Source organism: Athene cunicularia, assembly GCF_003259725.1.
Source record: "Athene cunicularia isolate RWA chromosome 2 unlocalized genomic scaffold, athCun1 chr2_part1, whole genome shotgun sequence".
In the NCBI taxonomy this organism is placed as follows: domain Eukaryota; kingdom Metazoa; phylum Chordata; class Aves; order Strigiformes; family Strigidae; genus Athene; species Athene cunicularia.
The window spans coordinates 92,088,228-92,115,613 of record NW_020799095.1 but is presented as its reverse complement, the minus strand read 5'-3'; the positions used below and the strand labels follow the sequence as shown (position 1 = coordinate 92,115,613).

Here is a 27,386-nt window from a genome sequence, read left to right as displayed (position 1 = left end):
CCCCCCCCCCATGCCCTTCTTGTCGTAACATATTTGAGAAGTCCTGCTTTCTTCTGATAGTGAATGGGAAAATTCCAAAATCTTAACAATGGTTAAATGTGAGAATATTTTACTTGTTAGACATTTCACACCTACTCCTCACGTACTCAAGATAGCTCATTGAATCATGTTCTGCACACGAATTCTTTAAGTATAGATCATTTGGATTTTCCCACTGTTACTGAAAAATAGAGCTTTCCTTCACAAGATAAAGAAAAATTAAATTCTTCAGATGTTCCTTAGATCATCCTTGAAACAGAGAAAGAATTTCTCTTCAAGAAACATTTCAGTCATGCTGAGAAACTGTTTCACTTTATTAAAAATACGAAATTATTAAGATGGGTTTAGTACCATACACTAAAAGTATTTTACCTAAAGTAAAATTACTTCTCTTTTCATTTGCCACTAACGAAAAAAAAAAAAATCTTATTAAAATACAGTTATTAGAAACCTGAAAATGAAATGTACTTAATATTGAATTTTGTTTCTCAGCCACCTTCAGACAGCTCTGTTCAAGATAAATGTAACTTTTATGGATAGTTAGTACCAGATACACATTGATATTCTACCTTTAAAAAACACTTATATGTGGTTTCATGGGTTTTTTTGACACACGAACTCACCAGAGAATGGCAGCTCAGAAGCATGTGCTCAGAGCTCCAGTCTGTGTTCAGTTTATACACTCTAGGCACCACAAACAGTTATTTTGTTCAGGGTCAGAGAGTCATTGGGATGCTTAGCCAGTGAGGGTTTTTCACTAGAGATAGCTGCAAATAGCACAGAGGGGAAGAAAATCACATGAGTGCTCACCAGTAAGGAGGCAATACCAGTGTTTCCTTTTTTTACGTATTAATGTGGAAACAGGGAGCAAAACCAGCAAAGCTGCAATCTATTTATACTCCTAAATCCTTGCAGAGGGCAACCATCTCTTCACGTGTTGCACTTATCACTTTGTTGTTCCCTTTCGCAGTAGTTCCCTTTCCCTTACCACGATAAACACAGTCATTAACGCTGCATACCCGCAGTGCCTTTTCCCCATTAGAGAATTGCCCATGCTGGGGTGATCATCTTCAGGGATTCTGGCTGTAAACAAGGTCTTGAGTGCTGTTACTTGATAAAGCTGTGCACTATTCTTCTAAACATGGCCTTAGATTTCCATCCAAATATGGGGTTTGTTAATAAAAAGAAAAGAATGATAGAATTTGTGCTCCTTTAGGAAAGCCACGTATGACAGGGTTTTAAAAACAGGCTTAGATCTCAAAGGAGGGGCAACAAAAGAAGAGGAGAAATAATACTTTTCTGGTCTGGGTGTTGTGATGCAGGGTTATGGATGGAGAAGAAAGCTGTGCCACCAAACAGCAGTCAGAAGTGAGAAAACGAACATCTTGCCTCCTGTGCATGCAGAGGGATTTTCTCTTAACCCATATGCCCTGGTTCTACGAATCTGCTTTTAGGTTAAAGCGTAGGTGTGTCTGCTCAGGAGCAGCTCTTTGAAGAAGCTGTAGGTGTAGCATGTCTGTCATTAATCAGGCTGGAGATCACTCTCACAGTCATGGAAAATGAAATGAACATTTGGTGAAATGGGTGAAAAAACAAAGATTCATATTTCAGGTCTTCTTACCAAATGAACAGACACCTTTTGATATCAGCTTTCTTGTGGGCTTTTTTTGTTTGGGGTTTGTTGGGGTTTTTTTGTGTTTTTTTTTTTTTTCTCATTCTTAAATTAATTTATTGGATATTTAAAACCTATTATAGATAGTGATTACCATACACAAAAATATGATTAGATATATATATGTTTAGAAGATATATTAAAGATTAAAAAGGTAAGGACATAAGCAGACAAAACCCATAACGCTAGTTGCAATAGCTAACAATCCTGATAGTGAAATATCATATCATCACTCTAAATTATCAGCTATTAAGAATTAGTTGATCTACTACTATTTTGATGATGTGAGAATGGTGTAGAAAATTTAACAACTTCTTGCGTCTTATGCTTTTCCTTCCAACATATTTATAGCACTGATACTTTGCAGAGAATCACTGCTAGAGGTTTGGAAACTTGTAAGACTACTTTTTACATGCCAACAAAAGAGACATGTATTTCAAATTTAGTTGGAGCACACTGATCAAACTGTATGAAAATAATCATATAAGAAATCTCTTCAAGCTTTCTCTGTTCTACACAAATGTCAAGTCCCCAGGAAACAGCCCTATAACAAGAATTAACACTGAACACATTTACAGAGTAAACACTGCTCAGGCTAAGTAGCCTATTTCCACAAAAACCCACTTCCAGTTCGCAGAGCCTTGTGTAAGGGAAGACACACAAACTTGACAACTTCTACACTAAGAAGAGGAACTTGGGTGGGCTACAGATCACCACACCTCCTGGTCATTCCCACAGCAACAGTAAATGAAGGACTTCTACTTTGTCACTCCATGTGGCACATAACCACAACATGAATGTCATCTCCTATTTTGTTTCTTTCTCGGCTCTCAGTTGAACAAAATAGCTTTTTTCCTCTTTCTGTGTCCCCAAGTAGAGACACAGGTGTCTGTTCCCTGATGCCCATCTCCCTGAATGAGGTCTGACATTCCTTCTCTTCCATGCAGATGATCTAATTATTCCCACATGCTGCTGAAAGACATTGCAGTTTACATGCTCTGAGCTGTGTCTCGCAGTGCACACGCCGGACATCTGCTCTAGCTGATTCCTGACAGCCAGCACCAGTCTGCAGCATAGGGCAGCACTTAACTTGACATAGAAAGTACAATCTGCATCACCTTTAAATCTTTAAAGTAAATTTCCAGCATTCAAAACAGATGCAGTTTCTTCTACTATTTATGAGCAGGCGGTATATACATATCTCAAAGCACAATTCATCTTGTAATAAATTTTCAGCTTTTAGCGCACAATGACTGTTCAAAATAAATTTACAGAAAACCATCATGTTAATATTTTTAGCTTCCCAGTTAGAATACTATGCAGTATAAACTATCATCTGTTTACAAGAATGGAGTAGCTCAAAGATGTTGTATGTCAGGTAAATATCTTAGGAATACTGTAAGAGAAAAAAAAACCACATTTTTCCTTATTTTCCTTTAAAACATGAAAGCCTTGCAAACACACACTTATTCAAACCTTCATTTCAACTTAGTCATCATAATGCTTCACTCGCCAGATCTTTATATGCTCTGAACCTCCAGTGTCTATGCAGTTGTTTCTAAGGTAACAGATCAGGATGCCTTGTGAAAAAAAAAAATGAATCAGATCTTGAATATTCAAGACATCTCCAGTTGCAGAAATGAGAAAAGGGCAGTATCATCTCAACTGAGAGTTCTCAGTATCTTTTAGAGCTCGGTCTGATTTACAGACAAGAAAAATATAATCCACCCTAAGGCTGCAGTGTGAGAGTACAGTGGTGTATGCAGTTTCAGGCATGTAGACTGTCAGAAATTTTTAATCAGAGCCATAATTAAGGAATTACAGAGGCTGTTCTCAACAGAGTCTCGTTGCTTCATTGCAGGGCACACACACAGAGAATACAGATGAAGAAAATGTTTGGTAGGATTGTGCCTTCATTCCAACCACTTAAAGCTGCACAGAAATCTTCCTGTCAGACATGTAATGCAAAAATCAAAAAATATATTAAAAATGAACGTGAATCAGCATTATGAAAATACATGTATATAGTCCTTCCTCAAGGACCAAATATGCATTATTTCCATCAAAGAAAATAAATCGTTATCTTTCACAGGTGATTACCTGAGTCAATAATTTTCAGTGAATGGGATTATTGGCTTTTATTGAAGGTTGGGGGTTTTTTTATATAATTGTCCAGAACTACCTTTAGTTTCTTTCAAAGGCTGTTTTGCTTATTATCTGAGTCCAGAAATCATATAAACATACTAATGCAGGAAAGGTGCATAGCGAGAATATTAAGCAAAATATCATGTAAGGTTTTTAGAAAACTTCTATTACTACAAAAAATTAACTAAATTATTTGCTTAACAATATCTGACATATAGGTTTATTAATTTATGCATTCTGGAATATGCACAAGCAAACCCATCATCTGTGACAAAATAATCATAAGGTATTTTTCAAATGCCCTTCATAATGAGATCTAAAAAATCAAATTCCTAGAAAAGGATCAGGCTTGATAAAAACCTTCAGAGCTGCATTATTTTCCACATTGTGTAAGGGAAAAGTGAGACATAGCAGTCTGGTAGCTTGGGGATCAGGTAAAAGTTACGGTCATACTACTGGAAAGGTCATACCTAATCATGCCTGGTTTTCCATCTCTGAGTCCTGTGCTCTACCTACTGCACTACAAATCATTGTACACTAGAAATACTTGGAATAAAACCTGTTCTGAATATTTACATTGTTCAGTGAGTACTTTGCATGAAGAAAACATTAACAGTTTTGGGGACTTATTGTCATTTAACAAGCTGAAAGCAGGTGCATTTATTAGGGTCTTACGTTCTTGGAAAGATGTGAAGAGCATCTGGAATCGGCTGCTTCTACTGCCTTCATCTGCCCACATGCGGATTACACCAAGACCTGTCCGCAGCATTACATCATTAGCAACAGTGCTGCAAAATTTTGCTTTCAAATCCTCCACGGAGCTGCTTCCATCATAGACAGCTACAAAATTCCTTTTGCATTCATTGGAATTCTGCATCTCATAGTCCAAGAATCGCAAATAGATCTATGAAACAAACAACAAAGGCAACATGTACAGACATTCGAGAATGACTAAACAAACACTAAACACCTTTGCTCTACGCTGTGGGAGAAAGGCTGCACACCACCATCAGAATAATTTTTCTGGAGCTGGTGATCCATAGGCCACTTCTCTGGAAAGGCATTCATATGGAAAAGGAGCACTCTTTATACTTCCTGGTATTTTGTCTTGCTTCAGAGTAGAATCTAGTGGAAGATCTCAATATTTTTGTTCTTTGTAGTAAGGTCCTAATTTCCAAATATATACCCATCTTTGAAAAGTATGTACAACAGTCCTTCAAGCTGGAGGACAGAGAAGCTAGAAGTTTATTCTTTCACTGGTTGGCACAGTATTGCTCTATTACTTGCCTGACATGGAAAATAATAAGGCAAATAATTGCTGCTCCCTCCCCAGAGTCAATATGTGCCATCTTTGTGATATGTCTCAGCTACACCAATTCAGGAAGAATGAACTTGGAAGCCAAGCAGAACTCAATCTTTTTATGTTTCCTCAAGCAGTTTGGACACAACCCCATCTTTTCTAAACAAAGCCTTATGGTATATATCTTCATAATTTAACAGGGTTGAAATCAAGTGTATTTCATAGAAACATCCAGAAACTTAGAAAGTTTTTTAGGAAATGTCTCTTGCATACAAGCTAAGTTCTTTCACAAAAGTAATAGATGTGTTGCCCTTTGCAAAGAACTCTTAAATCTACGCAAAAAGAAGCAGGGGTGAGGAGAAAATACTGTTAATTTGATATTCAACTCTATATGGACTTTAATAGGGAAAACCACCCATTTTAACAACAGTTGATAATACAAGCAACTCAAATATTCCAGTAACAGATAAGGCAGGTAATTTTCAATAGATACATGATACATAATCAAACTGCCAAGTATACACAAGAGTCTTCAGGAAAATGATACAGAAAGGGGAAGTAGGTAAGAAATAACATAAAAAGCCAGCAAACATATCCAGCATCCAAATAGCCAAAAAGAAACTCCACTGTATTAGATATCAAATATACTTCTTTACATACAAACAATCTTATTAACTTCAGGTAGTTTTTTACATTCAATAGCTTAAAAATTGCTTTTTTTACATGCAGTTGCTTAAAAAGCTTCTCTGGATTTAAATAAAGTACACAAACATAGCATATCCTAGTAGCAACAGGACTCACCAACTCATTAATATATTAAAGCTCTTATAGTTTGAGAATTGTGTGCTATTAAGCAGTCAGTCCCTGTTTAATAATAGCTCAGATTTTTAAATGAACCTTTTCAGGTAGCATATTATGGTACATTTTCATTCCTTGTTATGTTTAGCAACTGGTCTCTCAGAAAAGACTATTTGTAAAGTAATTTTTACTAGCATATGAAATTTAGTATACTGTTTCATTTTACTTGCCTCACCTTTTTCTAGTATGTTATTTCTTACAGTAATCCTTACTTATGTTCCAACATTCCCATCCTCCAGAAGAACTCAGAGAAATATATTTCAATTAAATTGAAGTTAAGTGAATTCTTTCACCATGTATCCTGGTTTTTAAATATTATAAATTAAGTAAGTTTCTTCCACTGATCTCTACAAAATGGAATAGTTCAAAGCAGTACACAAAGCAATATTTAGATGTCAATATATTATATCAAGTAATACATTTTATAGTGTTTTTTATTTCATGTATGGGTTGCTCCACCCTTGCAGTGGAATGAAAAATTACTAGAGTTCAGTCACTGAACACTGCTGAAACTTTCTCACAGTATCCACCACTTGTTATAAACATGTTTTGAAATGTCTTGCCGCTTCCTCTCCTACTGGGTGACATGCAGTTTCCATTCTTGTTAAAACAGGTCACCTACTTCCTTGGAAAAGTCATATTTAAAGGCTTGTTTTGAATGATGAAGATTTGTTGAGTGCAGAAAATGCATTTCTGAAGTTCCTCTGCACTGGCTACACCCCTTTACAAGTCCCTCTCCTACTCAAGTCTCTTCCTCCCTTCCTTGGGTGCTCAGGCCCCCTTTACTCCTTCTCATGCTCCAAATCCTTGTTCTTGGTGGTCTCCAGCTATTTAAAACATGTTTGTCTTGATGATATCTGATTACTTTAGCCCCACAGGTAAGCCTCATCTTCAGTGTTGCTCTTTTCTGTTTATATAGCTTCAGCCAATTCCATGGCCACCAGGCAGATGCCTGACCTTTGCTGCCAGCTACTTCCTAGAAACTGTTAACACCTCTGAGAGTAAGTGTATGAAAATGTGCAGAAATTAACTGGAACCAAGCAAAAATGAGCAGCAAAAGGCCAGTGACAAGGCTGCAGACAAGAATTCTGGACCAGTCAGTGACTTGGACACAACCACGCAGAACTGGGATGGGCAATGTGAGATGGGCTCTCACTCTTAACTCTCACGGTTTGATAAGACCCTCTAATATTAGTGGCTCCTGGGGTCCAGCTGGCACAGGCATGCTATTGTCCTGCCAGAGCAAGATTATGCAAGAGGGAGGGAAGAGGCAGTTCCATAATATTCACACCCAGCAACTGGTCATAGCTGGGACACACCAGAGAGCTGCTTCTGTGTCCTAGAGACCAACCACTCCTGCTCAGAGAAGAGTGTAACAGGGCACTGTGAAAGCCTGGCACCCAGCCTCTCCTGGGAAGCTGCTGAGGTAGCCCCTAGTCCATCTCTGCATATGTGCACCTTGCTTTTCTTTCCTCCCCTAACAGAAGCAGCTTGCTTCAGATGGTCAGCTTTGTCACAGGTAATGCAATGAAACCTTCTGCAGCTGATTATATGCAATATTGTATACACGTGACTTTTTTAAAAAGTGGAGCATGTCATAAATCTCATAAGAAAGCACAGCAGACTTCTAACATATTATTGTCATGAATCACTACTTTTATGCCATATAAGCCTATCATATGTATACCATCAATACGTTACAATATGTCATATATAGATATGATAGACCATACAGATATAATGCAATGTACATATATGACATTTTTATCTTACTCCACTCTTCAGGAAAGTTCTTACCTACTCCAGAAAAAAAATAGATCTTAGTCTGACTGCATAACAATAGGAAAATGTTACCTTAACTAACGGGGAAAGATCTCTTAGGCTTGTTCTCTATTTCTACCCTGCTGTCTTTTATATATATATATATATATATATATATATATGTACATAAGTATGTGTGTATACATATATATAAGCACACATATATCTTGTATAGGGTATCCCATTTCAGTATTGAAATGTAATTTATATCAGTTTTCATTTTTACAAGAAATGTGTGCTAATCCTCACATCCTCACTGTGGTTATAAAACATCAGCTCTCAGCAATTTCCAGCATTCATCAATTATTCCTGATCTGTTCAAACAGATTGCTCATATAACAGTACAGCCACAGTCTTATTTCTATGGGCTTATCACTTGACAGTCTCTAGTCTCTGGTAGCATACTACCCATATAAAATAGTAAATATCTCTTAAAGTACCAGTTATAAATGCTGAGAAGGAATCAAGAGACAATAACTTATCAGTTCACTTTGAGTCTTCCAGTGAAGAAGCCAACACTTTCAGTTCTTCCTAGGCCTGAATTCTGCTGTCAGTCATACCAGTTCACTCGTGTGTGATAAATTCAGCTAAGATCATAACATATATAGACTTGATAGATACTGGAACTACTGGAAAAAAAATATTTGACTTAAAAATCTATCTCTATCCTTCAGAAGAAAGATGGCACCTTCTGCAATGGCATGGAATTTCATAAATTAGAGAAAATAAATTCCTGACTATTCTGAGGTGAGTTGGAGTTTCACTCTCATAGTCTTCTTTGGAGATGACTGTTCCCAGAACTTTATATATAAAGTAACGAGGACTTTATACAAAGCTCACTGAAATCAGTGGGTATCTTTCCATTTACTTATTTGGATCAGAACTATGGATTAAGACTGCAGTGCATTTTTAAAAACTGGAAACTGATTTCACAAACTGACAACCTGATATTGGATCAGATTTTATTTTAAAGAGCTGGAATAATTTAATTGCATCTGCACGCCTCTGCCAATTTTTATGGTTTTATTACTATATATTTGCCATTGTTCCTGTCACTGGCTGTAAGACCGACACTGGCAGAAGAAAATGACTAATAAATTCAATTCTCCAGGGAAAGAATAAAACTGATTCCGTGACAAACTGTTATCTAATGCTAAATGTACCTGATACATAGTTTGATGAAATCAGTGGCAATATTCTCATTACTTTCACTTGAATGTGGATCTCACTAAAAGAAATTAAGTAGAAAGTGAGAGAGAAATTATCAATATTTCTGGTTATTTCATTTACTGAGACCTTAGTCATTACTTCTATCAGCAGTGGATAAGAATTTTTCTCCCCTTCCCCCCAAAAAATGAACAAAAAAGAGGTGACAAACCCCGCCACCTGCCTTCATTAAACATTTTTTCATTGATGCCAACGGGAGCTTCTGGAATTATAACATTTCTGTAGATACTGACACATTATATTAGCATAATCGGGACATTCTTGTTGAAGAGAACATCTTATTTGAAAGAAGCAGCATAACTGCCATATCTTCTTCTTTCACATTTTTGTTGTAAAGTTTTAATAAGACACTTTCCTCAAATCATCAGTTCCATACTACTTAGAAGAACAGGCTGCTAGTGCACAAGTATTAGCTTTTACTGAGTTTCGAGATGTCACTGCAAATGCCAATGCCATTAACAACAAAACTGATAAAGCCTCACTACAACTGTGGTATATATAATTCACACTTGGTCACATATTTTAAATAATTGTCTTGTCACCTTTAAGATCTGTATTGTCATCATAATAATGAAAAGGAAATACTGGATAAGTTTTACTATTTTTTTAATTTAAATTTGAAAACAACAGAAATCTCTGACTGCATATATTAGGAAAAGAAGAATGATTGAAAACTATGAATAATATATCACCTCAGTAAAATGGTCAGATTATAATCTCTTCATAGTGAATCACTTCTGATGAGTTCTGCTTTTTAATCAATCACTGAAGGTTAGGGCTGACAACATGATTGATCAGGCCAGTCAGGAAAACCTTCAAACCATATCCCAGCATATCAGACTTAATATATGTGCACAGACATTCAGTCCCTTAAAACCAAACCAAACAAATAAAAAGCCATCGTTCAACTGCCAAAAGTAATTTAGATGTAAGACAAAAGCCTCCTCTTCGTCAGGGCCTAACGTCCAGATTTTGCATATTCAGCTTCTTCTAGGTTCAGTCAATTCTCTTGTAAGCACAGGACTAGGTTAAATGTTCCCATGTCTTTCCCCATTGCTCAGTGATCAGTTACAGTGCCTGTTTTATTCCGCGTCTTGTTCAGCTCTAAGTGATTAACAAAGGACTTTCAAGATGATACGACCAGAATTTAGGCTTGGGAAGGACAGTTTTTTAAAGCAGATTGTGCAACACTAATTAATCTCCTTCAAGGCAAAAAGACAACTATGTCAGCCTAAAAAGCATATTACTAACAATGCTTGAATTTTCTTTTAAAGAAGCCTGTTCCATAGCTTGGATCCTAAACTTTTTTTTTTTTTTTAAATCAATGTTGCTTCAGCCCAAAACGGCTAACAGTACATGTTCTGTTCAGTTTTTTGTTTGCTTGGGGTTTTTTGACACGTTGGGGCCTGGTGTTACTAGTTTGAGACCATGCTGTGCAAACAGATAACTCCATACCTCTTATTTTCCTCTTTGCAGAGGCTTGGAGAGTACTGTCTGTCAAAGGTGACAACCTTATATGGTACTTCTAACAGGCTGTGATTCACAGCCAGGCTCAGGCATCAAAATACCATTTTCCTGGACAACTGAAGCTCATTGGATTTCTCTGCTTTGTCCTATTTGTTTCTTCTGACTTCTATGAGTCCCCAAAACCTGACATTTATTCTAACTGTCAAGTCATCCTCATTTTTCTCTTCTACAGTGGCAAAATGCTCGCAGGTGACAACCTTTACAGCTCCTTGGTGGTGTTCTGCTTTTTCACACTGAAAGCTGTAGATCATACCCTGATTTTGCTGTTCTCTTTGGCAGATATTTTATTACTTTCATCAGTAGCTTTTTAAAATCACATTTCCTAACAATTACTTGGTTTGAAGATTCTGAGTTTGCTTACATTTCTACACCTGAATGAAATAGATTCATGTTAACTTAAAAGTGGGGGTCTTTTTTGTCAGTGCTACCCTGTGCTACATGTGTATTAACATGCCTGCTAGAAGAGATTCTACATACATGATTCTACACATGCATTTGTCTTTCATCTTCATCTAACAAAACTGTTTCAAAGAACTGATTTTAATAGTCTAACATAGGTAAACAGTATTTTCATCTTGTTTAAACATAATTTGTTCATCTTGTTCCAGGGATGTTATATGTTTGGGGTTTTTTCATTCATAATATTACTTGCATGACCTGTATGATACCAAGCTTCAGAGCTTCTTCAGTGATGGAGCCCATTTGAAGCCTGTAAAAGTGCCTCTGGCTCTTAGGTTTTTCAGTATTTGAATTTCGTTTTTCTGTAACATTACAGGAATCACTACTCACATGACTATTAAATTTTAGTGTACTACTCAAAGCTTTTCTTCTACACCTGATTAAGAAGCCTCCAAAAATTAGGGATATTATAGTCTGCCAGTGCTAACAGCTTAAACAGTTTTTCATGCAGCTCTCATTGAAAAGCACAAGTCTCCTCTTCCTGTGTGAGAACAGAAAATATTTTGGTTTAGTCAGATTGTTTTATGCAGACTTGTACTCTGCAGTTTGCTTCACTGCATGTTTCCTCCTAACTGTGTAGTAAATGCATGTGCAGTAACCCAGTCTATGTCCAGACTACATTCAATCTGAAGTCAGGTGCCTGGAACAAAATCATCATCTCTCTATTTGGTCAGGTAGGTGGATACAAGGTCCACCATGAAAGCAGTGACAAGTGATTTAGAGCCTCTACCAGACAGCAATACCTATCCTTCGTAAATATGCAAGTGTCTTGGTCCCACTTGGGCTTTTGGCCCATGCCCAGTCTTGCACCTCACTGCCCCAGCCTCAAGCATTGCCAAGCTGTTGCCTGGCTTGAGCTGGGGCTGGCCCCATTGCCACAGGCTAGCCCAGCCACCACTGCACCCAGCTGCCATGGCTGGGCCTGACTGGCTCTTCTCATTGATCATGCCCTGACCCTGTGGCCACCTTCACTCTGATCCCCTCCTGTGTGCTGCGCATCCCTCTCCCACTGCTCCCCAACGGCTCTGCTTTGAACAAACGTCACCACTCATGCGCAACTCATGTTTAAGGATACTCCAATAATATGTCAAAAATAGATACTTATTAATTAATCCTTTGAGTTTCTTAAGATTTTCGTTAATTCTTGCATCCTATAACCTGTAAAGAAATCTTCTTTGCCTGGTAGCATGCTCAGGTTGGGCAGGAGACTCAGGCATCACTTTGCCTAACTAGCTTACATCTTCATTGTATTTCTCGTGGTGTACATATGGAGGATAGCTTCACTATTTTCTCAGTCTAAACGTACCTCTAGCTCATTAATTTTGAATAGATGACTTCCACTAGACTGGATTCTAATTAATGCTTGTGTATGTGTAGTTTGGATGCTCTTTCCTGAGCTGCCCAGAGCTTCTGATTATAAGAACCCAGCATTAGAACATCATCTTTGTAAATGTTTTACTACTTTTGCTGTCAATTTTGCTTTTTTTCCCCTATAAAATCTCTCAATGAACAAGCACAACACAATGGTACCGTGCTGGGAAAGTTACCTGCCAAAGGGAGCACTACTTGAGCACAAACATACATTCTGTCTTCCTGGGGGGCCTTGTCAAACTCTTCTGACACATCTCATACTGAAAAATGTTTCTCAGCAATATTATCCTCCAACGTTTCACCCTTGATAGAAAGTGAGAAAATACGATAATTCTTTTCATTTTCTTATTTTCTATTCATAGAGATTCTTTGCTTATCTAGTGGTGTAGCCAATGACATCTCTGCAGTTTTTCAAATCCTAGTGCAGTAAATTTACCCACTTCTTCCTTTGGGCTTTGTTCTACAGTGAAGAATTCTGGGATGGGAGGTTCCTCCAGCTCTTTAGTGCTCTCGGTGGATTGGCACATTCAGTCAGCAGCTCTCTTCTTCATTTTCCATTCTTGATCTGATTACTGATTGAAGTCAGCTTCTACACAAAGTGCAGAACCCCCAGTATTTCTGAACTCCAGATTCACAGCTATCTTACTCAGCAGGAACGGTCTTCAAATGATTACAAGAAACCTTGTAATCATTTCACAACCAATCACTGTCAAACATAAGGCTCCACGTCTGTGTATGGACTGAAGTCATGTTTAAACTGCATTTTGCTGTCTTTTGCACTTTCAAAAAATTTCAGTTCTGTTTGCATTTTCAGCATTTTATTTTTTTTTGTGCTATGAGATAATAAATGGTAGCTTTATTTTAAGTGTGTGCAAGAAATTTGCTGTTCTCTGTCCCATTCCAACTTGCTGATGATAGCAGCAACGTTACATCCAGACTGTCAGTTTGAAGCTCAGGCTTAGAGATTTCAAGTTCATACTCCTTGACTGATCTCATTGCTCATATGTTGAGCTCAGACTTGGCTTGAATCTGGAATTGCAAACCAAGGAAAGGACTTGCATCTTGCTTTTGCAGACAGTTTAGATTGGATGAGCTTAAGCCAAATGAAATTGCAAAGAGCCCATATTCTGGCACAGTTTAATTAAGAAACAGAAGATGTAAAGATCCAGCCCAAACTCTGAGAAACTCTGGCCTTTTAGGCATAGTTCCCAGTAACAAGCTGTGCAGCCCAGAGTACAGGAACATGTGGATTTAAAGATATCTGCTGAGTTCTTACTGTTCTTAGCAGGAGAGTCTGTTTTCATGGGTGCAAGCTGCCATAAATTAGAATGATGTCACTGAATTATTATACCAAATATGTCATTAGTTCAAGGTTAGATAAGCACAAAGGAAGCTGACTGTAAAATATGGACGATGTAATATAGTTCAATTGAATCAGGCTCATGAACAGTCTTAGAATAAATCTTACTTCATACAAGGTTTTTTTTAAAATTTTATCCACTAATTCCTTCCTTAATATCTGAAAATTTTTCAACCTGTCCCATTATGACAATACCATAACCATGTGTGTGTGTGCATGTGTGATTACATACATGCATATATTTGTGTATACACGTTAAAACCACACTAAGAAAGTTCAAGTGGACTTACCCCTCTAAGATGAATCTAGACTTGAGGAAACTACTTTTTTTTCTCTACCTTGCTGAAAAAGCTTTCACCTCTACATGTTAGGAAACACTGATTTATATGCTTTTACATTGTCTTATCTCTACCCTGAAAATTCTGTAAGATGGGAGCGGAAAGATTCGTCAAAAGATGACCCAGTCTGTCCCTCTGTGTAAAGGTAGCAGTAATAATGTTTCATTTTTCATAGGTTGTTACCTAACTTGCACTTTAAGACCGCTAGCAATGCTGGCTGAACAAACCTCCTTAACCAGTCATTCATAATCCCCTTCCAGCTGCCTGAAATTTTCTTCCCTAGTATCTAACCTGAATCTTTCTTTTGGAGTGCAGGACCATGACTATAGACATGGACATCAGAGCATTCCTTCCTCATTGTAAAAGCCTTTTACTGTCTGGTATCATGCTCCTTCACAAAATCTTCTAGAGACATTAAATAACTTTCAGTATTTCCTCAAGTTTTCTAGAAGTCTCTCATTGCTGTCCCTTCCAGATGGTTTTCAGCTGCTACACACTTTTTGAAATGCAACACAAGTAAATGCAGGTACAGAAGTTCATGAAGAACTAAGCAATCTTTAATCCTCTATTAACAGTGGTAGCGTGTCATTCTTCTGTTACACACTGTGTTTATGTAGCTACACAATTTGTATTTTTATGTCAGCACTGAAGTGTGGATAAACCCTACAGGTAAGTAAATAGAGGACTTCTAGTGGGACTTTGAATCATATAGAACTTTACAGCTAGATGAAGTATCACACTAACATTATCAAACCAACTAAGCATGAACTGAAATTAAGACAATAGGATAATTTTACTGTCTTATTTAGTTGTGCTAATTCTAATAAGCACAATCTAATTTTGTGTTTACCTGTTTTCTTTCTAATACCTAAGTGTATAAAATACACAATAGTCGTTCATCTGTCCCATCATTTCATGTCTATAGCTACTTACTGTAGCAAAGTGGGAAGCTCATCTACTTAATTGAAAACCTCTATGAATATTGAATTTATCCAAAAGTAAAAAAAAAAAACAACATAGAGATTAAAGTATATTGTGGGAATAATTTATCTATAGTCTTTATGAGCCAACTACTCAACTCCTCTCCTAAACTTTCACAATAGAAAAATGCTGATACTAATGACTTTTTATCTTCTGGAAACTCTTCCTCCTTCTTATTCAATACCAAATGCTGAAACAGTCCCAGTCTGCTCTGAGATTATACAGAAAAGCCCTTATCTGTTTAAAGATGGCAGAGATTAGTGGATATATCAATTCTACCTTGTAAAACCTTTCCTGTCCAATAAAAGACAGCTAGAAAAAAATATAATGTGGAGTTGTCTTTAACACAGTGAATGAAAGTAACTGGGAGGCACAAAGCTGTTCCAATTGCAAAGAGAAGAAAAACGGTAGTGTAGCCAGCAACAGATAATCCATATAGTAACTGATAAACCGTGGATAAGAGAGGAGCTCAAATGGAATCTAAGAAAAGAATTGTTAAATTCATTGCAGCCCTCTACTGTTTGTTACAAAATCATGGCTTGCTGACTGTGGTGGGAGAGAAATGAGAACACTATCTCTTCTCGTCTGTGGCTCTAAACCAAAGTAACTAAAGCTCTCATACAGAGGAATGTGAATTTACCTTGGCTCTATTTTCACAGTTCCCAGATGAGAAACAGTAATGACCTTAAGGAGCCAGCACTGTTCCCTTAGTAGTCTCTATATTAGGTATTTGAAATATATTGAAAATTGAAGTGATAAGATTACCTCCCACTTAAGAAAACATACTGATTTTTTTAAAACTATGAGCAAAATTAAAGATGAATTTAAGAAAATTACTTATGGCACAAAAAGCACATTAACGCTGCCCACATCATTATTTATAGAGAAAGGAGGCTATTTTGGCTAAGGTGACAAATTACCCTTCCACGGCAGAACACAAAAAATAGTTTACAAGTTCAAGCTGTAAAGTTATTAAACAAGACCTGACTGTACTAAGAAATGCACAACAAATTAAAAAAGTCAATTTCTTAAATTAAACGGCAAATCAGCAAGTGGATGAAGGACTGACCTTGGATTTGGGTGGTGCTCGGATGTACCATTTACAGTCTACTGCTTCAGCTTCAGAAGCTTTTCCTTCTTTGACAATTTGTACAGATTCCACAATTCCTTCAGGTCCTCCCATCTCAAACTCACAAACTGAATAACAAAATACCAGAAAAAATGAAACCTGAACGCCAAACAAAAAAATTTTCTACAGCAGAGTTCAAAGGCCTCCAAGTTAAAAAAAGAAACAAAACAAAAAACAACATACCAACCTGGCAATGGTTTCAAAACACCAAGGTCCTTAAAATCTGGATCTTAAAAATTGAGAAAGAGAAAATTAGTTTTGTTTAATATCTTGGTTATAATGTCAATGTGCTAAAATTTGACAATACACTTCAGTGATATAATTATACATATATTTCTTGGAAATGAGAAATGTTTCAAAACTATGGCAACACACTATTAATGTAGAAATTATTGATACTATCATAGCAATTTCTTTTTTTCTGTCACAAAATCCTGCTTTTCTCTGTCTCTTTCAGAACAGTGAGTTCAAAAATATTTCTGAATACACTAGTAAGCAAGAACATCACACAGCTAACCACATATTTTAATACATCAGTCTAATGAAAGAAGATATATTTACAGATCCATTCAGAATCCTTTTGCCTATTTTGCATTTTGCAGTGTAACACTCAACTTAACTAGAGAAATCTAAACCATTCTGTGTTTAAGAGCACTCCGCCATCCCTACTGACAAAGACGAAACTTTTTTTTTTTTTTTTTTACAATTGATAATTTGATAATTTTGATAGTTGATACTATCTGGTCTTCTGAAATGAATGATAAACAGTCGCATAAAAACACTCTGCATTAAGCTTCTCCTGAGTCACATACATAGCGCCTAAGCCTCAGAAGGATTGCACAAGAGGAAAACCAAGGTACAGTTTGAGCCACATAGTCTGATCTTATTGTTTCAGGATTGGGTCAGTGTAGAAAAAGCTATAAATACAACAGTGAAGAAAAAGTTGGGAAGTAGGAAATGTATCAAATTAAAAAAACACAGCAACCCACCACCAAAAATGATGTTCCTGTCAAGTGTTAGTCAAATCAGGACAGTAAGAAACATAACAAAATAATATCCTGAAAATTCTAGTGGTCTATAATCAAGATCAGAACATGAACAGTCAGAATGTGTTGACTTCAAAAACTGGAGTTGTAAAATTACTTTTTTACAACTTTTTTACAGTCCCTCTATAAGCTGCCATTGTTCTTCCCAGTTACCTTTCAGAGTTGCACAGTATAAATCATGAGTAAATACACATGAATTTAAGGGACTGCAAATATAAGTGAGTAGGCAATTAGCATTAATTGTTAAGCAGTTTTATAGATCAGTAGATAGATATGATAACCAACATCACCAAATGTAATTAAATAGTTCAGTTAATGTACTCAGATGTTGATATCTAGTGCTGAAAGCAAGATACTTTAAGAAAACCTACTTGGACAACTGATTCAAATTAATATCCAAACCATGTCTAGTGTAACCGGTACATTTCCTCCTTTTGCTGAGTTTGTAAGGATCACACTGATTTACTGAAAACACTCCACCGCTTTAGCTAAGTACGGAGATCAAAGAAGCAGAAAAAGGTCCTGGCAGGATTTCTCCCATATGAAGGAGTTTTCATATAAAGGAGTGATAGTAGCAAGAATCCAGGCTGAAGTGTAATCTAGACCCACCAAACAATTCTGAAAGTATGTTATCATTCATTAACAGTACAGTAACATTTATAACAATGCACATAAATGTAACAATGTACAATATGTTATTCTATAAATATGGTAGATCTTGCTAAGTTTTGAAAAATGATCTTTTTGCAACCTTTCAACATCTCAAGAGCGATAGTGAAATAAAATCTATGACACCTGAGCTGATACACTTAATTAAATATTAATAGTATATCAATATTATTATTTAAAAAACAACAATCTGTAAATAAGGTATTAGAGACGCTGAAAATTCAACCATGTTTATGTATATTTATCTAGCAAATGTTTGTTTTTAAATAGAGTACCATTAAATGGATTATACTTTAGCAACTCTTCTTTATGTAACTCAATCAAATTGTTATTATCAGTCTGGTTGTCAGAGCTCTGTTAATGATATCCAAACATTGACTGGCTAGATGTTCCAATAGATAGATAGTCCTGATGAAAATCATGGTCCCATTAGGAAAACCTCCCAAGACAGGAAAATTTTACTGTGAAAAAAAAGATTGAGCACCTATAATGAGAGAGGAAAATATGAGGCAATAGACCTTGAGGGCAATGCAATAAATGTAAATTTTTAATGGTGATCTCCTTAATGGAGAAATGAAGTATGTAAAGAGAAAACTAGGAATTTTCATAAGAAATGTGAAAATGTCTAAAACTTACATAAATTGAAGAACTTGCAAGCAAAAGAATTTCTGTGGCTCTTTCCTGAAACACTGAATGTCTCTTTTAAAACCAAACAAAACCAACAAAATAGAGGTTATCTAGAACTTCCCTTTGTGATATACTACATCTTATTCCACAAATAATAGATTCCTGCAATGTTTAGTTACTACAAACTTTTCTGTAAAGTCTCTGTGAAGCGCAGAATTACAATTGAAACTTATGAAATGTAAAAATCTGTGGCAGGTTATTTAGAGCTACTGGCAAACAAACAGAATGAGAAACTTCAGAGTGACCCAAGGAGAAAATAGTTATAACCTCTAAATTCCTTAGTCTGTAAAAAAAAATGCAGCGGATGAGCAGACTGTGAGGTGGACTGGAAACTGGCTGAACAACCAAGCCTGTGATAGCGGTGATCAACAGCACAGTCTAGCTGGAGGCCAGTAATGAGTGGTGTACCATGGGGGTCAATATAGAGTCCGATCCTGTTTAATACCTTCATTAATGATCTGGATGACAAGGCAGAATGTATCCTCAGCAAGTCTGCTGACGACACAAAACTAGGAGGGGCGGCTGATATACCAGAGGGTCATGCTGCCATTGAGAGGGACCTCAACAGGCTGGAGAAATGAGCTGACAGGAACCTTATGAAGTTCAGTAAGGGGAAGTGCAAATACCTTCACACGGGGAGGAATAACCCTATGTGCCAATATATGCTGGGTCGACCCAGCTAGAAAACAGTTTTGCAGAAAATGACCTGGGCGTCCTGCTGGACACCAAGTTGAACATAAGCCAATAATGTATTCTTGAGGAAAATAAGGCCACCACTATCCTGAACTGCTTTAGGAGTAGTGCTGGCAACAGGGTGACAGAGGTGATCTTTCCCCTCTACTGAGGACTGGTAAGGCCACACCTGGAGTGCTGTGTCCAGTTCTCAGATCCCCAGTACAAAAGCGATATGGAGCTACTGAAGACAATCCAGCAAAGGTTCATGAAGTTGATTAAATGATCCTGCCAATGTGTAAAATACCCGAATGGATGGTGCAAAGAGGATGAAGCCAGGCTCTTTTCAGTGGTATCCAGTGACAAAACAAGAGTCAGTGGGCACACACTGAAACACAGGAGGTTGTCTGAACATCAGGAAGGACTTTCCCACTGTGAGGGTGACTAAGGATTGGCACAGGTTGCCTAGAGACACTGTGAAACATCCCACCTTGGAGATACTCAAAAGTTGTCTAGACATGCTCCTGTGCAAGTGGGTCTAGGTGGCCCTGCTTGGAAAGAGGGTTGGAAGAAATGACATCCAGAGGTCCCATCTAACCCCAGCCATTTTGTGGCCCTGTGATTCTGTAAAAACTAACTGGAAATGGCTAATACTGAAATAACTAATCGAAAGACAAATCTAAGGTAATACCAGAGGTTAGAGAAATCTCTATCACAATGGAGACTTGTTTTGGTGGAAATTGCTGTGAATTATGGGAACATATATCCAACTTGCAGAAATGTGTCATATTTAGAACTGATTTCAAATGGATCCACTAAGACACTGTATCTGGGAACTATTCCATACCTGGATCATGGAAATAATGCTACATTTCTTTACTTTTAGTTTCACTGTTAACAAGTCCTTTCTAAGCAGCTGGCAAGCATGGAATTTAAATGTGAAAACAAGAGGACAACTGTAATGAGTTAGGACATCTGATTGCTCAAAAATCTAATGAAATTAAGATGATCAAAGGGTTGGAGCACCTCTGCTATGAAGATAGGCTGAGAGAGTTTGGGTTATTCAGCCTAGGGAAGAGAAGGCTCCAGAGAAACTTTACAGTGACTTTCCAGTACTTAAAGAGGGGCCTACAGGAAAGGTGGGGAGAGACCTTTTATCAGGGAATGTAGCGATAGGACAAGAGGTAATGGCTCTAAAGTGAAAGAGTGTAGATTTGGATTAGATATAAGGAAGAAATTCTTCTGCTGTGAGGGTGGTGAGACACTGGAACATGTTGCCCAGAGAAGCTGTGGCTGCCCCCTCCCTGGCAGTGTTCAAGGCCAGGTTGGACGGGGCTTTGAGCAACCTGGGCTAGTGGGAGGTGTCCCTGCCCATGGCAGGGGGGGTGGAACTAGATGGTCTTTATGGTCCCTTCTAACACAAACTGTTCTATGATTCTGTGAAATAAAGAAAGTTGTAAAGTAAAAAAGGATTGTAGGTTAACTGGATTAACTATTCAAAAAGTATGTAAATTAGTTTGTTACAAGTAAGATGCAGCATCTTATGTGGTTGTGCAGCTGCGGCATATCCACACAGAATATTTAGCCACCTCTGCATACATGTGGTCCTACACTCTCACACTAAATCACTTGTACAGAAAATGAAATTGTTTAAAATTCTATTACTTGAGTGATTTCTGTAAGAGACAGGCAGATAGTATCTAACAGGAACAGGGAAAATGTACAAAGTTCAAACCAGTTACTAGCAATAAGATATTCCACTGGTAAGTATTATTATTTAAAAAAGATCAAAGTTTGAATAAAAAATCCACACATCATCAAAACTTTTCAATTTGCCTTCAAAGACAGATTCCACAAGGCTTTTAAAAGTAATTTAAAGTCATACAGAAAAATTACAGTTACAGATGTACACGTGTGAGTAAACCTCACATTTTATTAATCAATTTCTTTAGTTTTTCACATAAAGTTCATTCAGACACTTACTTACACTGTCAACATCAAGCCTGTTGCTTGTACTGATAGACATATCACTCTTGGAAGTCAAAAGATTTAAGTTAATAGATGTTTCAATATCTCTTTTAAAAAATGGAAGATAGAACTGTTATGTTCCTTAGAATGTGTGGACTAGAATACACTTAATTGCACGGAATTTTTAATATCTGAAGTACATTATATACAGTGAAGAATATGAGCAATTACTGTATGGTCAGAAGTCAAGATGAAGAAAATGTGTACTGCAAAATCATGGTGCAGATATGAGACCTGATTAACTTTTGAGGTATTTTGCTTTTTTTTTCTTCTATAAATGAGAAATGAAGGAATTATTTGATCAAACTATACACTACAAAGGGTTGATGTTTGAAATATAAAGGAGTTTTTGCTGTTTCTGAATACAAAACCCTCCTTTTTAATGAATATATACACAAAGTAGTTACAACATGTAGAAACCATATTTCCTAATGATAAGTAGGACACTGTCCATTTTTACTCTTTGAATAGACAGCTGTAGATACATCTCTTAATAACCCTGTCTTTCCAATCAATTTCTATCTATCAATATTTAAATTTTAACACATGCATGTGGTTCTCTGTCACAGAACTTACTAGGGACCTGATTTTACATGTAAATGCTCATGGAAAAAACAAAGAGAATTGCACTATTCAGAACCCCCCAGTTATTTATTTTCAAATTTATGAAGTCAGGTTCTTCTACAATGATTTCTGGGAGCCTAAACCAATCATGCCTTCTTGAGGGGTTAAATATAATTCTCTGTGAAAACAGAGCTTGCAAAACTCAGTACAGAACAGCAGGATTAAACTGTTTTATGTAGTTGCCTCCTAGTATTCAATGATACGGTAAAAATAGTGAAAGATGATGACCAAAATATTTTAAAAGCATAAAAATCTGCTCAAGGAATCACTAAAGCAATTCTAAAATAGAAAAACATTTCTATATGTAAATATTTTTTGTGAAGTGTACAAAAAAAGGGGACATAACTATTCTTCTGGGGAGAATAAAAGTACTAAGCAACAAAAAAAACAAAGTGAAATAGGTGTGCAAAGACAACACAAATTATTGGCTTGTTGGCCAAAAGTTAAAATTGTTCTGATGAATCTTTTCAGGTCTGTAGTCTTGTTGAAACTTCCATATGTATGTCTACGCCTGTATTAAAGATACCAAAGGATCTTCAAAGAAAGTGTACTTTGGTAGACACCCTGAAAATCAGTTCTATAATAATTACAGCTGGCAATAGTATGTGCTGCATTTGCTCTTTGTTTTCTATGTTCTTTGTTCTAAGAACAATATTGTGAGCAAGAGCAACTATTTTGAAGGCTACATATTTATAATGTAAAGCAATGCTTCTAGAATTTTTCACTCCTTAGCACAGTCGTGAAAGAACTCAAAGGTGGTTAAGTACAAATGTAGAAGTGAATATGACTCCTACTATTTCACCTTGAAGATCTACCTGCTATTAGATCAGCAAGAAAACAAATAAGCCAAAAAAGATTTGTACTGTGAAAAAATTTGAGAAACTATGTTTTTGAGGATGTAGCTCCATAAGGAGACACTACTTTGTCTTGCTTTTGGTGATCCGACTCACACTAAAATTATTATTTGTCTAGCAAGAAATTTTATAAAGGAATGCTGCAAGCAGTAGGTGAAGTAAAATCATATTTAGAAAAAATACAGTCTAGTATTTTTCTAAATACTCTATGTATAATAGTTATGCTCTCGTTACTTTAACCAGATTCCTTATATTGAAATAACACAAACTTCCACCCAGGAGTTTGATTTCTAAAATATTTTTTTGTTGTTGTTTTTTCTTTTGTCACATTTAATAATCTCAACTCATACTCGCAATCAAAGTCTCTTTATAGTCTAATTTATTTATTATACTGATTTACAAACTGCACAGCTATGGTGACCTCATTAAGATGAGAGATACTGCAAGTGTTAGCAATAGCTGGATATCTGTATGTCTATTTAGAAATGAAAAGGCAGTACCATCAGAAAAAAAAAAAAAAAAAGATAATCCATATATTTGCATAACTTCTTGCTAAGACTGGTCAAACTGGGCAGACAAGAAGTACCCAAATGAACTGCATTGGAACAGAGCACATAACTACAGAGGTTGCACCTAGATTTCTTTTGTCATGCACACAATGGCAGGCTTTGAGATCTTAGCCTGCTTGGGTCCTTTGTCTATGCTGTAAACTCTTTAGAGTAGGTTCCTTCCCCAGTGTAAATTTTGTATGGGCAGGAACCATGTTAGAAGGTAAGAGGGCACATGAAAGCCGGGGTCTCATCCTCAAATGATGTTTGGACTATTTGATATGTGCACCTAAATCTCAGAAGTGAGAAGTGCTTCTTGGAACTGACCTAGTGAGAAAGGAGAGCAAGAGTGGGCAACAACTTCATACTCAGGATGCTGACTGGAAAGAAGTCTGGGAGCCTTGATGATATGTGTAGAATTATTTGGGAGATATTTTTATTATGTTAAATACTTACACTAGCAGCTGAGTGCTCCAATTAAGCATCACATTTCCCTTATGCAGCACACTGTGTGTGGCAACACAGGGAAAACCAATCTTATGATTAATATTTCATGGTCTGAATATACCTTTATCTGTGAGTTGCCTGGAAACACATGAAACAAGACTCAATGAGCTCAGGAACCCACTTTATCTGAGCAATGAAGCCTTGCTGCAGCAGTGCAGATGGCTTGACCTCTAAGACTATCAGTCAAGAGCAGCACCTTCTATGCATCTCCCAAAGACAATATCCCAGTGGCTTCCTGTGATTGACTAATGGTTTCTGAACTTGACTGGGAAGAAAGCTGCACAACATAAAAGTGCTGTAGAGATTTTTCCGTATGATGTTGAATACTAAGTATGACCTAGTTGTGCAATTTCAGCCTAATATTACTAAGGCTTGTGCTTTGTCTCATTGATTTGTTATAGATGATTCCTAACCCAGCTCAAGGCAGTAACGCTTTAATTTCATGCCAGAAGTATAGGGAAAAGTGATCCAGAGTTTATCCACAAATGGTTGCTAGGCACTACTTCTTCAGACTGAATCAATTTATATATGGTTATTGCTGTCTACCACTGAGAGCTAAATCTGTATATCCTTTTCAGAGAGGCCATTCATGCTTTATCCGTCCACGGAGTGGATTTCTCAGGACAAAGGGAACTGATGGGCATAACTTGGTGATATAAAGTAACCTATGTTATTTTATCATAGGAGAAATACTTTATTATAGTTTTACCTCAGAACATTCAACAGAATGAATACATTCACTGCAATATTCCCAATTGTTTTGAAGAGCTATGTCTTTTTCAGCTATTATAGTCGACCGAATGTATTACTTGTGCTACTTCAAATAGTACTGAATAACCTGGAGTTGACCGCACATTAAGACACATTTCCAATACAAACAGAAATGTCAGCATAGTGTTTACACTCACTAACACTCCCTTGCTCTGTCTGGCCATACCAGCTATGGCATGTATGCTATTGACATCTTTTGAAGAGAACTACATCTCACATGAGAAGCTCAAATGTCTCCTTTAGTTTCCACGTGTGATAGTTCACCCTCCACTTTAAGAAGAGATTTCTTGCACTACCTCCAAATAGTATTCTCTTACAGCCTAGTAAAGTACCAGGTGGACTTTCGCTAAAGTGAATAACTGTGTCAGAGAGTACTGGAAAGGAACTGAGTTGTGTCTGTAAAAACAAATGATTGCATAATCATCTGGCTGCATAAGATACTAGAAATAGACTCAATACTCCAGAAAGTATGATCCTTATAGTGGATACAAGTGAAACAGCCATAGACAAAAGCTATTAATTAGTTTACTGAGCAGATGCTAGACTTTTGAAAGTTACTGCATCATTTATGTTATAGTGCTCTCTTATAACAAAGTCTTTGTATGATTCCAAAAGCTAATGTCACAGTTTTGTAAAGTGTATTATATATCCAGAGTAGAAACCTGTGGTGTTTAGAATCAATGGGAAAATTCTAGGTTTTCATCCCCACTGGAGCCTGAATGCTGTCTTTCTAAAGGAAAAATTAAAAAATAGAACATATCAAAGGAAGAGTGAAATTAATTTGTTAAACCAAACTGTCAACTGTGCCCACCACAGACATTTTCAGTGAGCGAGATGAAGAACTCTAAAAGCCACACAGCTCAATTAATTGCTGAGGAAGGCATATCAACACCAAGTCCCAGAAACAACTGTGGGAAAAATAAGTTCTCTGTAGCTTCTTTTAGCATCCACAGAAGTACAGTTTCAGTGACACCAAAGCTTTCCTTGTTCTGATACTTTTAGAAGGTTTCCTGCTTAGAAATTGTCCATTCAGGGAGCACTGAGCTGTTGACACCAGCAGTTTTCCCAAATGTACAAAGCCCTGTCTACGGAATAAGAAGTTGGGTTTTCATCAGCTTTAGATACAGAGTATACTGTGGAAAGTCCTTGGAGATATTCTTGCACTTTCTTTTTTAATTCATCTTTTTAACAGCGTAAGGTATCAGTTTTCTCTGAGGAAGAGCTTCAGTATAGTCCAGTTGTCAGAAAGAAGATAACTCTGTGTGTTAAACTTTGAATTCCTACTTAAATTACCCACAAACATATGAATTTCACATTTTGTTATACAAATAAATATTCAGATATTTAAAGGACATAAATAATATATAGGAAGGGAGTAATAACCTATCCACTCTTTCCGGTATTATGAAATTCAACTCCTCCTGAGATTAGGGGAGGAAAACATTTTGATAATTTTTTGTTCAAGTAAGGCTTTACAAGCTGGGGTGTTTTGCCTTACAGTTCACCTGCTTCCTGTTGGTTACAACTTTGAGAGTGACATTCCGTTTTGTTCAAATATATAATTTTTCTCAAATTTCATGCAATTAAAAGTGCCAAATAACAGTTCAAACCACAATTAATTGCTAATTCTGACCTAGTGCAGACATAATCTGTTAGAAACAAGACACTATATCAGATGAGACTTTTATTATTTTGATAAGGAACACTCATCAAATACATAGTAAAGCGTAGTATGCTTACTATGTATTTGACTAAACCAAGCATAAGTCATACCCACTCTAGCCCCAGACGGTTTCCACTTAAAGTAATGAATAAACATTGTTGCTCATCAGTAACAGTAAGATGTTTTGCTATATGCTCATATGAAAATAAATTAACAGGATGGTAAATTCTAAATCAAAGGGTACTGCCTTCAACATTTTTGGCTTTTTCTTTAAAGAATAAGATTCTTCTATTGGATCCTCAGTCCTCTTTGAATGTCATTTATGATATGCTCTCTGTGTTCACTATCCATTTCTCAAACCTGTTTTCGAATTAATACTGGCAAACAAATGGGTCTGTGGAGAACTGGAGATCTGTAATCTAGAGTCTGAACAGAGTTAGATTTGTGTCTATATAAACTCAGTTACTGCTGACTTTTCCTCATCCCAGAAACTCCAGATCCAGCTATTCCTAAACAGTGATTATATTCAGTACATAATAGTAAATTTTAAATTCTATTATCATAATTTGGGAATTAGGATTAAAGAAATAGTTTCCATGGAATTTAACAGATTTGCAGTTTTTCTTTTCTATTCAAAAGCTACCAGTTTGAAGCAACAATCTGATTTCCACCGGATTTACTCACAGTTTTAATATTGATGCTAACAAAAGCAGATTTAGGCCCACAATCTGAGCCGAATTTAAGCAATTGATTTATTGATACAATGATTGACTGGCTCAGCCTCATACAGAGAATAGAAAACTGGTGGTATGCATCACATTCACCATGAAAAAGCCATTGTGATTCACTGAATCACATACTTCGGAAAGGCAGTGTTCCTAAATCCTTATGCCTGCTTTATACAATATCCAATATTGTCATTAACTGGCTGAAGAGACCGAGAAAAGAACAGTAAAGTAGGTACTGATTAGAGATTGTCCAGTTCTTCCACTGATATGGTAATGTTTAGAAAAAATGAGGTATCAGACAGTTTTCACTTTCAGGAGCAGCAAGTCAAACATGATGGTCAGTCACAGCACTTGGGATTTTA

General features: G+C 36.7%; 1 protein-coding gene across 4 annotated transcripts in view; it reads right to left on the bottom strand.

The window, feature by feature from the left end:
* The window catches only part of NETO1 (neuropilin and tolloid like 1), a 61,424-nt gene that overhangs the window by 21,438 nt on the left and 12,600 nt on the right, over positions 1–27,386 (bottom strand). For all 4 annotated transcript variants that reach the window (XR_003397735.1, XM_026842080.1, XM_026842077.1 and 1 more), the window contains exons 2-4: positions 16,415–16,456; positions 16,168–16,295; positions 4,532–4,760 (exon numbers count right to left, since the gene is read on the bottom strand). Coding sequence is in view for 3 of the 4 variants with exons in the window: in XM_026842080.1 (XP_026697881.1) it covers positions 4,532–4,760; positions 16,168–16,295; positions 16,415–16,456 (399 nt within the window). In the remaining variant the exon portion in view is untranslated. The remainder of the gene's footprint in view (positions 1–4,531; positions 4,761–16,167; positions 16,296–16,414; positions 16,457–27,386) is intronic.